The sequence below is a fragment of the Buteo buteo genome, chromosome 15, assembly GCF_964188355.1.
Source record: "Buteo buteo chromosome 15, bButBut1.hap1.1, whole genome shotgun sequence".
Taxonomy (NCBI): Eukaryota; Metazoa; Chordata; class Aves; order Accipitriformes; family Accipitridae; genus Buteo; species Buteo buteo.
The window spans coordinates 5,957,631-5,975,568 of record NC_134185.1 but is presented as its reverse complement, the minus strand read 5'-3'; the positions used below and the strand labels follow the sequence as shown (position 1 = coordinate 5,975,568).

Here is a 17,938-nt window from a genome sequence, read left to right as displayed (position 1 = left end):
GGAAAAAACAGAACACCAGGCTAGACTGAGCTTTGCTCTGACCCAACACAGTCCCTCTTATGCCTTCTCTCCAAATATAAGAACTAGGGGAGCAGATTCAAGAGGAGAAAGAGGTAGTGCTTCTTCATGCAATACACCATTAGCTGCAGAACTACTTGTTGCAAGAAGCTGTGGTTGTTAAAAGTTTAGACATATTTTAAAAGTTACACATTTATGGAAGAAAAAAAAAATCTATCAAGAAAATATCCACCAAGCCAGAGAGAGCACACAGAGATGACCTGTGGATTGGGAAGGCCCTGTGTTGCAAATTGGTGAAGGGCAAGGGGCTATACCAGTCAGATATCACTTCATGCTTGTCCTGTTCTAGTAGCCTTCACTGGTCATCCTCTCTCTACTGGCCACTATGGGATACAGGATAATGAACTATATCAGTTGTCCCAGCACATCTGCTCTAGCATACTCATGTACTTATACCCAATAAAAGACAGCAAAAATGAAATTTAACTTTGAGAAAACATTCTAAGGTGCTTCAGACTGATTAACATCCGATGCAATGTTGAAGGTAACTCCAGCATCCTTTTGCTGTGGCACAAATGGGACACCACCTCTGAGAGAGGACAAGAGAATGGATTGCTCAGTGTGATGAATCAGAAAGCTCAATTTTCAAAACCCTAGAATGACAAAATCCAATATAAGAAACTAAGGAAATATATACTATCAAAGAACAGTTGACATTATTTGGCAAAATAGTGATTTTCACCAACAGCAGAACACTAAGTTTGCGTACAGTTTTCACATACAAACTAATAATCATTATCTGTTCCCTTAGTCATCAAGATAAAACCCATGGCAGGGCAGGGAGGGGATCAGATTCTTTGATTTTAGTAGAAAAATAATCAGAAAGTGGCTCAAATAACTCCCCTTGCAAGACCCCAACATGCATTTTGCTTGGCTAAGGAAAAGGGAATGAAGAGTGCTTCTGGAAAATCATAGTCCCTTTACAACAGCTTCTGGCAGCAAAGGGAAAACTGTCAAAATTTAAAGCTATGACAGGGGCTTGTCCAAGTTATAGGTTAGCAAGTCAGTTATGGGCTAGCAAGTCTGTGCAAACAGAGGAGTCTTTAATTTCTGATTTTTGCTTTTGCTGCTACGTCTCTCACTCCTTGATATGAAAGCTATGCTCTTTCTTTCAATCCACACACACAATTCCCGTTGCCCTGCCCCGCATTGCTGAATTTAGCATGCTGTGCGAGTACAGAGCCAATTCTGTACAGGCACTCAGGACAACCGTGGTGCAACAGTGAAGATTTATCTTGTACAACTGCTCCACAGGAGAAGGCAGTACCAAGGATGAAGCCAATCTAGAAAGCCTGCCAGTTAAAGGCATGCAGAAAGTTTGGTAAAGACAAGCTGGCGGTGCCTCAACAATCTGTCATCACAGAAACAAAGCTGTTTTAACTTTTGCCAGAAAAAGCTAATGAATGGGAACTTACTGAATGCAGGATGTCTGAAACCACATACTGAACAGGTCAATCAACTAGTATTTTCATGGAATCAGTTATCGCTGTTACGGTCTGACTTTCCTTTCCTGATTTCTCAATACAATGAAGGAAAAATCTTTTTCACAACACAGAGTTTAATTAAAGCCTCCTTCTTTATACACTTTTACTTTGGGGACAGAAGGCTATTATACAGAAACCAGCATTAAATCAACAAAACGAGCAACTGCATTTCTTCTTAACCCTTTTAAAGAAGCAGCTGCCAAAGCTGAAGGCAGAACTGCTCCAGTCTTGTCATACTGCAACCAGTTCTGGTGAGAGGCCTAAGAACAGAAAACTAAAAGCTAATCTTCTGCATGAGAGATGCTTGTAACAGTATCTGACCCAATCAACTGCACTACCTTTCAAAAAACATGACTCCTTTATAATGCCCTAATCAATGTCTCTTTCCCCATCCTTTTTGTTCTTTAACTAGCAGCACAAATGTGCTTGACTGAGGGCATGAATTCAATGAAATCATCTCCAATATTTCTCTGTCCCTTTCTGACTACTTAATATCCACTCAAACTGTAATGGAGAAATATGTGTGCATTTCATAGTGTACATTTTTTAGTACCACCACAATGAATAACATTCAGTCCCTTGCCTAAGTCTAGTGAAAATACACCAAGTGGAAAAAACAGTCAGTGCTTTTCAATAACGAGTAACAAGTGATTCTCAGTTTTTTCTCACTCCCTTTCTATACATGACCAGGAGATCTTGTTCACCTATCCACTTTGCCCATACCCATCCTCCTTGAGCCTGCCCACCCTCCCCTCTTTGCTAGTCGTGAATATCAGTGGCACTCTCCTTCCTTCCAGAAGGCACGGGCCACACCAAATTTGTGAGGCATTTGCCAAGCCCATTTCTCAGTGCCATAGTACGTGCCCAGGGATGAGCTAGGAGACTTTGTTGACAGCAGGACCACAAAGCTACAAGTAAATGTCTGCTTTTGCAATTCTACTAACCAAAATAAATACATTTTATGAGATCCTGCGGGGTCAAGAGTGAATGCACTGCCAACTTGCACACACAGACAGTGAGATTTCACAAAAAAATAATGGGGTTTTTTTCTAAGAACCCATTCTGTTGGGAAAGCAGCCTTTTCCATTAATGGACCAAATCTTGTGTTTTGTGATATTTAAATGAATTACTGTTTTGACATGCTACATTTGGCCAGAAAGTCAAATCCCAGAACAGTGAATCTCACCACTGTACTTTGGCGGGCCTAAGACAATGAAACCCAGCTGAAGAAATGTGATCGCAATGTCATATGCTATCTGATTTATTAAATGTGACCCAGATCTAGTTTGTGTCTGGGAAAAAGAGAAATCTCATTCAAATGGCATCAGTGCTTTTTCTTTTACAATACCAGACCTGCCAAAGGAAGCAGAAGGAAAAAATTGATCCCAGCAAAGAAAAGGTTTTGGAGAAGCTACTCCAGTGTGTTAAGTACAATATTTTGAATCAAGTCACAGCATCTCTGACTCAAAGCTGCAGGAAAAAAGGCAACGGCACAGTGACCTAAATGAAGAAGGTAATCTGGCGTTGGTTCCTGAACACCAGTTATTTGGGAGCACATGTGCATGTTCATACAACAAACGGGGAACTGAAACCATGGTGTTAATACACCTCCAAGGAGTCCTCTAACCATGGAGTCAACTACTGGCTATTCTGGGTGGAAGACTTCTGCTCAGTCTTCACCAGACATGCTGGTTTGGATGTGAAATTTTCCTGCTGGCAAAAATCTTATTGGAACCAATGTGCTTCCACAAAAGGCATTCATTTCAACAAATCAGCGTCTTCCAGCAAGAAACAATTTGCTGAAAAGTTTTTGATCGGCTCGCCTGACAAATTAGTTGACTTAATATCAGGGAGTATTTCTCAACAACGATTAAGGTTAAGTAGCCTTAACTGTTCTGGAGGCCCGCTTTGTTACATTCCACATACACACACACACTGAAACCGCAGATGTGTGAATGCAGTCCTGCTGAGATGTTCATTCCCCTCTTGGCCTGCAGGCCTGAGTCTAAATTATCCTCTGAAACTTTTGAACTTTGCTGTAAACTTCATTTGCACTTCTGGGAATTAATAAACACGAGTCATAATTTATGGCACTGTGGGTTTTGCAGACTGGTGCTAAACAAATGAGGTGTATCTCTAGCTGCTGTTCACTGCTGATAGGCTGCTGTGAAAGTTTCTGTGAAGGTCTTTTATCAAAAAGCATATTTACCAACCATCACCATGCTTTTTTGTTTACCAGATGCATATGAACACTGAAGTGAAGGTCAGGTTGGAAGGAGCTTGTGATGGAATCTGACCTGGCATAAAACTTCAAGACGATTAAAAGCAGCCTAAGTTCAGTTTTCCCAAGTACGACTAGAAGGAGTCTAGTAGGAACTTTGTCTGGTTTTGCAATACACTCAGCAATTATGAGTTTATTTATATACTTCCAGTAAAATGAGTCTCTCACACTCAGAGACTAATATTTCTATTTTATCTGTAGCTTTTCAAAGGTCTTCTCTTTCACCTGTGTGGTTCTAAGCTACTACCATGGACAGGACAGCAGGGAAGAGAGACCCATTAGTGGGTATATCAAATCAGATCCAATACTGCCTTCTTCTCATAAGACATTTCTCATAGGGTTAGGGAAAATCTTGGAGGCAGAATTTCTTCAGAACATAATCTCTGTTATGGAGGAAGAGCAAGCAGCTGAAAAGGCTATTTATGATTTGCTAGTTCTAAATACAGTATGCACTGATCCCAGCTTAATTTTTTTAAATATAAGTAAAGATGTTTGAATTTATACCACTGAAACACAGTCTTCCACAGGACAGGCAGAGAGAAGATCACTGTGCATCCTTCCACTCTTTGCCATGCCCCCACTTTTGGCTGATGCTAAGCATCTCTTACTGTCAGCAGCTTGCAGGATCCTTTGACTCTGTCTTTCACGCTATTTCAGAACAGCGTAAAAATTGCTGGAGAACCTGGCTGTAATACTCTTTTAGTTTTAGCTTTTGCACTACTGTTGTATTCTACTTCAATAAAAGGAAAACAACTCTTAATAACTAGCAGTGTCATCTTGTTCTGAATTGATCTGTGCCTCACCATGGTTTACCACACATTCCCAATGAGGCATTTCTGCCTGGTCCACACGCCTATTTTACTCCGACCTTTGTGCCTGCCAACGTACCATGGCAGTCCTTTGTCTTGCAAATGGACACTGCATTTCTGCAGGAGGACAGGGCTGCTTTGATACGGCTCTGGCCCATGGAAGTGCCCCAAAACTGTCAATCATCCAGCAGTACTTAAAAGGCCAGGCCATCAGACATAAACAATCATATGAATATGTCCATTCACACAATATTTGGTTCACAGCATTCTTCAATTAGTAAAGTGCTTTGACATTTCAGAAGATTGTTCTTGTTAACATGTTTTATAAAGCTTCCAAAATAAACCTTCCTTATAGAGAGCATATCTTTAGCAAGAATAACTGCATAGCATACCTGAAAGACAGCAAATCCTGTTCCCTCTGCTGCCACTGTAATTGTCATTGGTTGTGCAGGGGCAATCTGAAAGAAAGATGAGTAAAACAGTATTTTCAAAGTACTTTCAGTCAGCAGACTTTACGAAAGTATTCCTCAGTTTTTACAGTACCTCCTTGGTCTGAAGCAGAAAGCGGTTTCGAGTATCAATTGAAAATGTTTCTGGCATTTTCGAAGAAGGTGCTGTCACTGTTACATCCATTTCTGTTTTGCTCGCAGTAGTGAGAGTTGCAAATAGACTCAAGGCTTGCAGAGCCACCACCGTGTCCTGTTGAGAGAAACAAATGCTTCTGTATTAAAGCCTGTGCAGTGAACTACCTGTGTATAAGCTGTGCCTTGGGGAGCTCACGGTCTCTGCATTGTCTCATTTGTTTGTTATGCTGGAATCTTCACACAGCCACCTCCACATCTCCGTTGGGATTGCACTGGCATGAAGGATCCCAGCACAGAAGAGGGACAGCAACAGAGGACAAGAAGTTATCTACTGTGACATGCAATGGAGAATGAGGTGGGAGCCAGCTAAGGAAGTTTTGCTCTTGTGCAAGGTATGCGGAAGACCTGACACGCCGGTAGACACAACGGTCAGAATCACGCATCACACGGATGGTGAAGAGAGAGCCAATGAGGAAAGTAATGATACAGCTACTTTCTAGATTTATTTAGTGACTATGCATTAAATATCCAGTACTGCACAGGAGTTATGCAGGGTACCTTGATCAACGAAGCAGAAGTTACAGGTCTGAAAAACTACTAACGTCTATTAAAAAAAAGCCTGAAATGAGTTTTTATCAGACCCCTAGCAATAATTTCAAAGGGGTTCAGCCCAGTTTTTATACTCTGTACTTGACCAAAAGGTTTTGTGCAATTGTTTAACCACCGTAGAATATGCTTATAAACACATTATCATATATATCTAAAATTCTCTTTTGTTTATCTTTGTGTATGACTGCAGGATTAGCTCTCCAGGTTTTGCACACAGGGACAGTTTTTGAACATTTGGTCCAGCACAGGTTAGTGAATGAGGATTTTAACATCCACTATTTTCTGAAAAAATATACAGTAATCAATTATATGTCTCTAATGCTTCTCAGAGATTTTTGCTGTTTGTGTAGTTCATTTTGCACCTATTTTTAACCAGAGAGTGAAGGAATTGGCCTTGCAGGATCGACATAGAGAGGTGTTTTACTCATTCTCAGGTCACTTCTAGCAACAAAATTCTAACGTAACAGAAGCTCATTAACTACAACATGGTGACTGTGCCATACTTTAAGGTACCAGCACATGCTGCCTATTCACTCTAAATTACTCAAAAACACTCTCCTTCCCATGCCACGTCCTTGCGTGACATGACCTGCTTCACTGATTATTTAAAATCCAGGAAGATCAGCTGATTAGCAACAGTGCCAAAGTTGCTGGTACAGTGAACCGCTACGGCTGGGATCCCAACTCCAGTGCTTAATGTGGTGTGACAGAATAGATGCAACTAATGGGCTACAGGAAGATATAATAGTCTGGAGTAAGTGGCAGACTTTTTCAGTAGGAGGCCGATATTTACCCTGAAAGAATGTTTTGGATTACTCCTTTGCAGAAGACAGTGACAAAGCATCTGAATGACTCTGCCCTCTACTCAGACCACTCATATAGAATCATAGAACAGCCCAGGTTGGAAGGGACCTCGAAAGATCATCTGGTCCAACCTTTCATGGGGAAGGGACCCGAGCTGAGATTTTTTAACACTCTGTCCAAATGCATCTTGAAAACCTCCAGTGTATGGCAGTTTCTGATGAAGATCTACAGCTTGGAAGCCCAAACTTACACAACTTCTTTCACATTGAAGTGAATGAAACTACAGTGACCTATCACATCTATATATCTGATCTATCTTATAGACCTAAGGAGCTATAAGGTCTTGTTAGAGAATCGGATTTTAATCATTTGAAAGCAGAAATATGCCTGCCCTTACCTAAGTTGGGGAAACCAAGGAATACCTTGAAGCACCTTTTCCAAGTCCTCGCAACTACATTTCTCACATTTACATTTCTCGCCCTAAATTCAGACAGAGTTCAAGATGTCTAGAAAAGCTATCTGCCATTGCTGCAGGTGACTTCAGAGCTCTTCCACATCCTAGGCTCAAGCGACTCTCAGAAACACAGGTGAAAAACAAGAGGGCAAAGAACCACCTACAGAGAAGACAAACGTTCCCCTTGGCATGCTCTACAGCAGAAGGCATACCCAAGGCTTTTCACCAGGAAACATTCACAGCTGAAGCACAAGCTGCACGGCTCGGTAGGGCAATGCTGCGTCCAATACACAACCTGAAAAGTTAGGGAATATGGTCTCAAGACAGACTTACAGGCTGCTCTTGCCCAGCAACACAGGCTTTGCAGAATTTGCTACTCTTCCCCACCATCTAAATCTACATTCATATATATGCTATTTTTTGTATGAATTGTATTCCTGTATATATGAAATATGTACATTTTATGCCCAAGCATTAAAAGCATTATAAAGCAAAATAGACTGTCTGCAAATTCATAGTAAACTATACCACATATATAAATTGCATTTAGTTATCATAGACTAAATTACAAAACATTGCACGTGCAACTGATTACTTTCCTCCTTATTGTGTAACAATATATTAAGTTTCTAATGTAATAAACTCATGGAAGGAAACACTCCAAAAAAATTTTTTAAAGCAATCTTAGAAGTAAACAAAAAGTATGGGGTCATTTCCACAAATTAAAAAGGCATCTAGAGAGACATTGGAGTAATTTTGAAATCAAAATAGTTTAGACTATGGAAGAACAAAAGGATTAAATTCATTTCTTAACTTTATCCTCAGGGGTAAATGGTACACTGTTGGATTTGCAAACTTTCAAGTAAAAATGGTTTCTGGAAAATAGAGAAAAGCTTGTTCAACTCATTTAGTGCTGCAATCAGCCTCTTCAAATAATAAGCAAGAATTAACACATTAGGAGAATACTAGAACCTCAGGGGAACCAGGCGGGTTCTTAAATTGCATTTTATTTAGTAGAACTAATATATCCCAGATTAATACCAACAAACATTTGAAAATAATGAAGGATAGCCTGTGCAGCTTGGTACCAAGCAGTATGATGAAATGTGACATTTTACTGTGACCAGCATTTGTAGTTAATTTAAAGGCTAGTTTCAACTAATGCAATCCAAAGTACTATATAAATTTTCTGGATGCCAGCACAGCTTACAAGATGTGGTTTCAATAACATGGAAACCTCCTGGAGATAATGAAGATCTTCCAAATTTCATGGCCCATCAAAAATCTACACAATAATGAGGAAAAAGTACATTATTGAGTTAAGACCAACTGCCAACAGAGGCACTAGGTTAGGCTGTTTCTTTAAAACCTACTCCCCTTTTTTGTCTCAGTTACTAGCCTTTCAGGAGTTTGAGGACCCACACATGGAAAGAATAGGAAGAGGTTTCTCTCCTTGGAAAGAAAGTAAGCACAGATATTTATCATGCTTGCTTGGAAAATATGATTAATTCTTTTTCCATGGGCATCACCTTTTCTTCTTAATTTAAGATCTTTTGTTATTAATATTTTATATAATCAAGGTGACCCTCTAATTCTGTTTTTTATTATACTTGCCAAAATACTAAAACTGGTAGTCCACATTTAAGATGCCAATATTGCAAAGAATGCAAGCTTGCATGTAACCAAGGCTGTTACAGCAAAACAAAATTCAGTAATTATTATGTAAAAAAACAAATGGTCCTTTTTTTTTTTTTTTTTTTTTTTTAGATATACAGTGCTCATTTAGAAAGTATAACAAAGCCCCTTGAGACAAGGTATTACCTGAGTAGATGAAAATCCCCCAAGGTGATTTCTTTGCTGACTTAACCATTTCATAATAGGGATTCCCTCTACTAATCTGTCTTGATGAAAGTGCGAGAGCAGAGCATATGCTGCAAGTTCAATATCAATGGACCGTGGCTGCCAGGAATCAGAAATTTCAGAAGCAGGTGTTACCCAGAAACGAAAATCTCCTGCAAAAGGAACCAATAGTAACCTCAGAACCACAGACTGAAGTCTTTGGACTTCTGGGAAAGACTTAAGGGAAATCTCTTAATTAATGCTTACATATGGGATCTAGCAAGGTTCTGGAAAATTGTGTTAAAGTTTAGGCACGCGTCCTGTAAAGGACTGACTTAAGTGCTTCCTCAGCAGTGGCTGAATCTAGATACAAAAAAAGCTGGAATCCATATAGTCACTCCCATTGATTTCAGTGAACTTTACGTCGATCCTTTGGTGTCAGCCCAAAGTGCTCACATAAGGGAGCCCTTGTCAAAAGGCCACCTCGTTGCTGGGTGCTCCTTTCTCTCCAGGACTAGAGGAGACATCTCAGGCAGCATGGCTGCTCACTAGGCTCATCCTTGAGTGAAGCCTTCCAAAAAAGTGACTTCTTCCCTTCCCAAAAGTGACTGTCTGAAAGACCTAACTCAGTGAACACAGAGGGACACCAAGAGGCTCCATTTCCAGGCTACAACATTAATTCCTTCGGATTTTTCAGGGGGACAGTTACTATTTTGAGCCAAACCCTTCCATTTCTTATACTCTGTATGGTCTGTTCTTCCCCCAAAACAGGGAACAAAATTCAGTCTTGCTGAACTCAGAAGAGGTTAAACATAATGAGACGATGGGTCCCTACAGAAAATGCAACTCTGTATGGTCTTACAGAAAGTCCAATCCTTCAACTCTTCATTCCAATAGCGATTTTAACTAATTGCCCCCCACCACCCTCCTGATCTATCCAAACCAGTTTGGAATAGCTAACGTCATCCATCTCTTTAACCAGGCTGATCCTATAAGTGCACACAATAACATGGGAAAACTGACAAGTAATGTTCTTCAACAGCATCATGGAACACAGTAATTGAGACTGAGAGGCCTAGCTTTGTTGTGAATTGTCATTCATTTATGGACACTTTTCACTAAGGCTGTCTTGGAAGTTCTTAGCTTATTCTCTACATCACCCTCAAAACAGATTTGACTTCAGAAGAAGGATTCTCTTAATCTCTCATTCTATATGCAGCTGTAGATACATAATCGGTATTTTTAAATGGTTTGACAAAAATCCATCTATACAAATGTGTAAGATAGTTGTGCAATACCTTGGTGTTCTGCTCTCTGGTTCAGTATATTCAGTGCTTCCTTTGCTTTTGCACTTTTTGCCCAGGACAATGCATATGTCACAAGTGCCAAGGTGTAATTATCTGAAATGCCTTCTTCTAATTTATCTTCTAGAAAGTTTGTAGCACTCTTGATGACATAAGCATGCTGGAAATGAAGATCATATTGAAGAATGTACAGTGAATAAAATATATATTGAAATATTATAATTTAAAAAAAAAATTGTACAGAAACAGAAACATTACTATCACCAAACAACAGTCAAGAAATACTGAAAATCTCTTTCAGAGCCACAGGCACGAACTCTAAGGCAAGCCTTTTGATCTGGCACTGTCTTTTATGAACATGAGTAATCTCAATGAAATCAATTGGAATGACTTAACATCTCTAAGGATAGTTCCCCCCATAAATTTCTTTGCAAGTTCTTGGACTAAAGCCGTGACAATATTCTTGCTAAAAGCAACTGCCTTTAGATTTTGCAAAGGCACATAAAATTGAAGGGCCTAAAAGCACAACTTTGTATTGTCTCGGGTAGATAAGGGAAATTTAACAAAATCAGGTTAAATTTAGTCTCTCTTCAGATGTCCTGCTATTTCCTTAAACTACCAAGTGTTTGCCAGGTACTATGACAATTTATGAAGTGTCCCAGTAACTATGAATTCTATTTACGAATGCCAGTACCTGTTTATCTGGTAACCCTAGGAGGGATGACATGATGTAAGCTGTGAGAGTGACTGGATTATTGGTGCCTCCTTGAAGATCACTGTGTAACACTTTGCCAGGCTCATGAAATTCTCCGTTTAATTTCTGATGCCGGACAATCCATTTAGCTGTATCCATGAGTACATCTTGGTCAATATCTATGAATGGACGAGCTTGAAGGAAACATCTTAATACAAAAGCGGATAACCTTGGGGAAAAGGTTAATCAAATATGACGAAATTAGCAACATATTACAACTTCTTCTGTTTAAGATGATGTAAGAATACTGTGATGCATAAGGTGTTGCACACACACCTCCCAAGCACAGAGGAAAATACATGCCTCACCCAGAAAAGCAAGCAGACTAAGCTTAATCCACCAAAAAATGAAGCTATGTCCTTGTTCCTAAAGATCACCCCTTTTCCAGCTGTTATGTTTCAAAAATAAATACAGCATATAGACTCCAAGTCTGCCAGCACATGTATATCTTTATTTAAATGTTGCTCTCCTGTCTTCTGCTGCTAAAGTGGCAAAAATCATAGTTTACAAAGTAATGCAGTTATGAGTGTGATGTTAATTATCACAATTATCCCTGTAATGATATCATTGAAACAACCTTTGTTGTTTTATTAGTAATAATCCCAAGTTCTGCTTTGACTCCCTTCTTTGCCAAACGTGCATTCATGTAACCTGTCACTGCACTATTTAAGTACAAGAGTTGCCAGTACAGATAAATTATCTTCATTTTCCAATCCATCAATACTGAGTCTAAGGCAAATCCTGCTGATGGTAATGAAAGATGCTCACTGACTCCAGAAGCAGTGACTCAGTCAGCGGCACAGTAACTGGGATGGTTCTATTTAAAGTTATCCACATGTACTGAAATACATAAGTATATGAACATGGGTTAGCTGAACAAAGTGCTGGAACTTGTCTCTGTTATCTGTCTAGCTTCTGCTACTATGCTCCCTATGCTTCTCAGGGTGAAATTCAGCACTGGAAAGGCTTTTTCAGCTGTATTTACAGTCTCAAAAAAAAGGAGGTGTGAGAGAAGCGAGTAGGACAAATTTTCACCACCAGTAACTCTGTTCACCCCCAAGGAAATGCCTCAGTCAGTCTTCAGCCTCCAGTATGGCGAGAACTGAAAATCTGTTTGAAGCAATGACGATCACAGAGCCCTAAATGGTTTCAGTCAAGTGCAAGAATAAGCCATTTAATTATTATTCTTCATTCCTTTGAGGAAAGCAACAGAAAAACTTTCAGACCAAGCTATTCCCCTGGCTAAAATAATTCATCATTCATCTCTTGCAAAATTAAAAAGCCTTGCCCTAGTAATGGCTTTGAGAGCATGTTATCCAGCAGAATGACCTTAGAGTTGGCCTAAACACCTAATGGAAACCAGGCAGAAGGCTAATATAGCTGGAAATTTTTACCATCTTCACAAAAAATTTTTAGTCGCAGGGAAAATATCTAAAATACGCAAATTCCACAGTGAATCTGGCAGAACTACTTACCATGTGCTCCCAGAGGGATCTTCATTTCCAAAGGCACTAAAAGAGCCATCATCCCTCTGGAAAAGCAGCTCTCTCTGGTAGCCTGAAGTGGAAAAGAAGACACAGGTATTGAACACTTTCCTCTCATACAAGTTCCAGCACAAACTGTCTGCTGATACGAAGCAAACCTTTCTAAGGCTGAAAAGGGAAGAACTTGAGCTTGTATTTCATAAAAAATCTCCCAAATATGTAGGAACACACAAAACCGCGCAGAAGATGACTCCTGCTGTCACTCATCTGCCACCTAATCGTGACAGCGTGGTGCAGAGACACACACTCCCGCATAACTGGGTGGCTCCAGGAGCACAACAGCGAGCGCAGAACAGAGTAGCAACTATAGTTCAGTGCTTTGTCACTTTGGGGAGCTGGAGTTGTGCACCTACAGAAAGAGTCTATCTTCCCAGCAGATGGAAGGACAAGCAAAAATGAAGTATTTTCCAGCTGGAAGAGCAAGGCTACAGCAAAGCTACAAAACCAGACCTTTTCAGCAGCTTGCCTGTCAAATCAAAGGACTAGCTATCAGGAGAAGTGTGCTGGAATAGGTTGTTCTAAAACAAGTGAAAAATTTCAAAAGACCTGAAGATCCTGAAATCCTGAGAAGGATCCATTTAAAAGGTACTGAAAGATTTTTCAGTATCCAGAACAAGTGCAGCCTTCTCCTGACTGCTGAACATCAATAATAAAAGGGCTCACTAGCTGCTCACGACCACCAGCAGCATGCTTACTCAATAGCTGACTTCAGTGAAGAACCAAGGTTCGTTAATGTTAGAAATTAAGAGCTTCCTATGATATGCTACGCACTGTAGTTGCTGATATCTAAAGCCTTCCCTCCCTTACATTTTGCTTGCCATTTGTGTAACCAGAACAATAATCATATCTATTTATAGCATTTCACAAGACATCTTTTCTTCTTTTCCCCCACCTTGCCTTTTTCCTTGGCTTTACTATTTTGGCTATTATAATTAAGAAAGTACATTCATTAATCCAACACCTGACAGATACATACACAATACTGAATCAGCCAGGCAGAAGGAAACCCCTCAGGCAACCATCATTAAGTCTTATACAAATTAATGAATTTAGAAATATGTCCCATGAGGTCCATCCGACTACAACTCTCTCCCCTGCAAAGTGTTCCTTGCTTTCACTGACAAAGGATTAATCACCCACTTATGTACTACCCTGAATATAGATACATAGTGAATGAACCACAGCCTTAATTACTGAGGAACAAATGGCCTAGTCCCTCAAATCTAAGCTAGAGTGTAAGATGAAATCCCAGTCAGGGTCTCTCTATAACAGATGAGATATAAAGATGTGGATCTGAACTGCTACAGTATATGCTAGCGCACCTTCCCATATAAATTCTAGTCCCAGTAGCATCAGGTTTAGTTTTTGTCTCTTTAGAAGAGTTTGAAATTACAATTTCCACTTAAATATAGGGGTTTTGTAATGTATTTAGCACAACAACAGTGGTTAATTACATGATTAAAACTGGTGAATCTTTCCCATACAGACAATCTGTCATCTCCGTTAATGATCTTGAGGAGTCAAGCACTCTTGAGCAGGAGGAAAAAAGAAGGAATGAGTGGCATTTCTCACCAAGGAAAGCAAAAGTCACTGTCAAAGTTTAAGCCTCAAAATAATGTGCTATGAGGAACACAAATATATGTGTATATATACAAATAGATTGCTTCCTCTTCACAAGTATCTGACTGAAGGCCTGAAAACTGAGGTCTTCTGCTTTTTTGCAGAACAGGCAATATACAGCATATATAAGTATTATAATCACCCTGCTGGCAGTGTAAAAGCACTAAACTAAGACCAACAGCCTGCTTAACAAAGACTGCTGAGCAGCCCTTACACAGGGACAAATCCATCTCAGAATTTGTTAAGATTGGGAGGGATCAGAAAGATGAGCAGAACCAGAGAGAGGACAGAGCGATCACTCAGCTCTTTCCTACAGTCTGCTTCCTTTCTTCTCAACGCCAACCCCGGTGCAGTCACGCAAAGTTCTCCAAACACAAGCGTATCTAACACGGGGAAGCCTGCAGAAATGCTGGAACAGGAGACCTGGGGGCTGTGAAGCACCGTGTTTGTTCCAACGGACACTCAATCAGACATGAAAAATGATACTTCAAATGTCAACACATACAAGTGGAAAGGCAAGGAAAAGAAGGATCCCATTACGAAGATGTACACTAGTACTCCCAGAGGACTGGCTGGAACCCAAGAGATGTCGGAGGCTTGCTGAGCAAGGCTGAAAGAGGAGTGCATCAGGATGGAAAGGACTTCAGAAATATGTGAAGGACTAAAGGGTCTCACATTTCAAACAGCTTGGAAATACTGCTCAAACTCGTTGCTTGCTTTGGGTCTAGCACCAAAGTTTTCAGATCAACCAGGATTTTTTTTATTTTTGAAGAAGTGATTTCAAGATGGGATCTGTCATTCCCACAACTGAAGGAATTTTTTTAAAAGGCATCTTTTCTTTTGCTTTGCCTTTGATCTAGGTAAATAAAAACTGCTAAAAGAAAGATCATATAGCAGTCTCTGCTAGCTATATGATCCTTTCTTCTCACAAGCATTTAGCCTTAAAATTAATTATATTTACTTCAAATTATGAGGCCACTTTTTCAAATATTTAGTGACTTCTGACATGTGAAATGAAGTCTGTTTTAAATTAAACTTCATGACAATCCTTTCAAAAACTGAGCTTATAAAAGTTACATCTCAAACTAAAGATAAATTTCAACTTCATGATTACATTTTAAAAAAATCAGTGCAACAACTGAAATCAATTGTTAAAATGAAGAAAAAAAACAAAGTATTTTTTAGATTGGGGTCTTTTCCATCTTAAGGTTACAAATATTTCAGCATACTTACTGGTTTTGCTACTACAGTGTCAAAAACATACCTAAACTCAAAGCCCCAGGAACAAGTTGAGTATCACAATGCTTTGTATATAAGTGACATTTAATCCTATAACTTTCACTTGCTTTGAAATAACTTTAATAAATCTGTTACTGGAAAACTTCAGAAAATTATGGTAGCAAAAATTCAGGCTTCAAAGAGCAGTAGATTGCTTACAAACTTCAGAGTAGCTGTTTACATAACATACCTCTTCCCCCCCTACCTTACTTTTCAACTAAACCATGTAGTAGGAAGGTTTAAAAAAATCATTTAACTGCTTTTGACAGAAAATTGGGATCTTGATGAAAGGAAGATTTATTTTCACCTGTGTCTTTTCCAAGGGAAATGTCAACAACTTAAAAAAAAAACACCAAAGACTTACAGAGAGTAAACAAAATTTGGAAATGTCATCATGGTGCGTTAGTAGGGGTGTAGCTCACATGAGGATGGCCTCATTCCCCTCCGAGAACCAGGCTCTCAGCGTGCAGACTGACACGTGGCAAGTGTGGTACATCGCACTTCGACACTGGCTGATCCAAAAGGTGCACAGAAGCATAGTGCAACTGTGCTCTCCACACTTTGTGATGCCCTGGAGTATTTCCCGATTAAAATATACGATTTCCAACTAAAATTTTCCAGCTTTTGATTTCCAGCACAGAGTTCATTTCCTACCAAGTCTGAAACTTGGGTGTGCAAAAGCCAGCCACCAGAGCAAACGCCACTCCTTGAGCTCTACAGGGACATGGCAGGATGGGGATGGTGTCACTGAAGACAGAGACACACGTGGGGTGAATATGGTTCACTCTGCCCACTGTCTAATTTTCAACATCTGTGCCGCAAGCAGAGGTCAGAAATGTTTGCTCACATATGGTTTTATCAAAGGAGAAATAACAACCACCTAGGAAATCCATATGAATTACCTTCTAAAATGCATTTTTTATCTGAAAAAAAGTAACTATACAAAACAACAGGGGTTTTTGTGAGCAAACTTGCCCTTGTAAACAAAATCATTTGCTCTTTAATTCTGTCAGCCCAGAAGAAAGAGGAAAAGAAAGAGAAGATGGGCTTTTCTTCCAGTTCTCATGACACCAACAGAGCAGCATTTCACATAGCAAATGCAGAGTCACAGACATCTTTTTACTAGTAAGGGTTCTTAAAAATCTAACATCTTTCTTTTAAGCATACAGACCTTTCCTCATAAATGATACAGCTTTTGATTTAATATCCTCTCTCAGCTGCCTGGTTTTAGTCAGGTATTGCAAAACATAAACATTTGGAGCAAAATTGATCATATTCTGTTCACCGCAGCCATAAGGCATCTTAATCAATGACGACAAACCATTGATAGAAGGCCCAAGTAAATCACCTGAAAGATAAAATTTAATGAAAATAAATTAAAGCTTATTGCAAATAAATGTATACCTCACACATAAAAGGTGGTATCATCTAAACTGGGAGAAAATGTGACACATTAGGAACGTTTGTACTAAACGTCACTATCCAGGCAGAACAGACACTTCATCTTCTGATCAACTTTGTGTCCACTGACCCATCTCCCCACAGACCTTTCCAACCACAGAGTAATTTCAAACAGCCACCATTGGAAAAAAAAAATAAAATAAAAGGCAAAACGATATTTAATCCAGGAAAATGTTTCAGTAACGGTACGTATTTGAAACTTCTTGTATTTATTCTCTCACCCACAGTTATCAAAGCCTAGGTGTCACAAGAAACAACAATCAGTCAGGTTTTTAGGTTTTACTCTGCAGACAAGCAGAATTAAAACAGGATACTAGCAAACTTTGCAGGATATTCCTTATTAAAATCTGACTCCCTGAAAATGGATAGTCAATACTATAATATCGTAAATTAAATAAATCAAAGGAATAACACCCTCCATAAGGTCTTCTTATGCTCAGTCTAATGCATGATGGTAAATTATTTTGAATTAATGATTTAACCCATTAATATAGCAATTAAATAAAAATTAATGCAGGTCCCTAAAAATGTATAAAGCAACAGCCATACTGGGCAAAATCTTGTAAGGGTCCTTCAGCAGGGGCTCTGAGAGAAGCTCTGGCAAATCCTGCTAGGATAGCTCAGGTTATTACACATCAGCCTCCCTGCTCTACTTGACAGAGTTTACTACTTCTAGTTACTACTGGCAACGGCTCTGTTCTTTAAAAGCCACCTAAGCCTGCAGTGCAGAAGATGCCAGCAGCTGGATTATGGACACATATATCAGATACCAAGTTCAACAAAAGCCCAGCAGGCAAAAAACTATTTAAAAAAAATATATATAGCTGATCAGTAAATGATAAAGATGGAAACAGAATAAGATAATCCTTACCAACAGCAGTGACCTGCACTCTTTCACTGCCACTTACAACATCAGAAGGAAAAGTGAAATCCAAAGTTTTTGACACTGCTTGTGGTTTATTCCCAGTCAAATCCAAAAGGACTGTCTGAGAATATGTCTGTTCCAATCCTTCAGCCTATCAAAATAAAGACAGG

At 39.4% G+C, this 17,938-nt stretch overlaps 1 protein-coding gene across 1 annotated transcript in view; it reads right to left on the bottom strand.

The window, feature by feature from the left end:
* Positions 1-17,938, bottom strand: part of CD109 (CD109 molecule) — an 82,418-nt gene that overhangs the window by 14,824 nt on the left and 49,656 nt on the right. Inside the window, exons 22-29 of the mRNA XM_075046456.1 lie at positions 17,775-17,919; positions 16,614-16,790; positions 12,476-12,557; positions 10,941-11,169; positions 10,241-10,406; positions 8,925-9,115; positions 5,196-5,351; positions 5,045-5,110 (exon numbers count right to left, since the gene is read on the bottom strand). Coding sequence (XP_074902557.1) covers positions 5,045-5,110; positions 5,196-5,351; positions 8,925-9,115; positions 10,241-10,406; positions 10,941-11,169; positions 12,476-12,557; positions 16,614-16,790; positions 17,775-17,919 — 1,212 coding nt within the window. The remainder of the gene's footprint in view (positions 1-5,044; positions 5,111-5,195; positions 5,352-8,924; positions 9,116-10,240; positions 10,407-10,940; positions 11,170-12,475; positions 12,558-16,613; positions 16,791-17,774; positions 17,920-17,938) is intronic.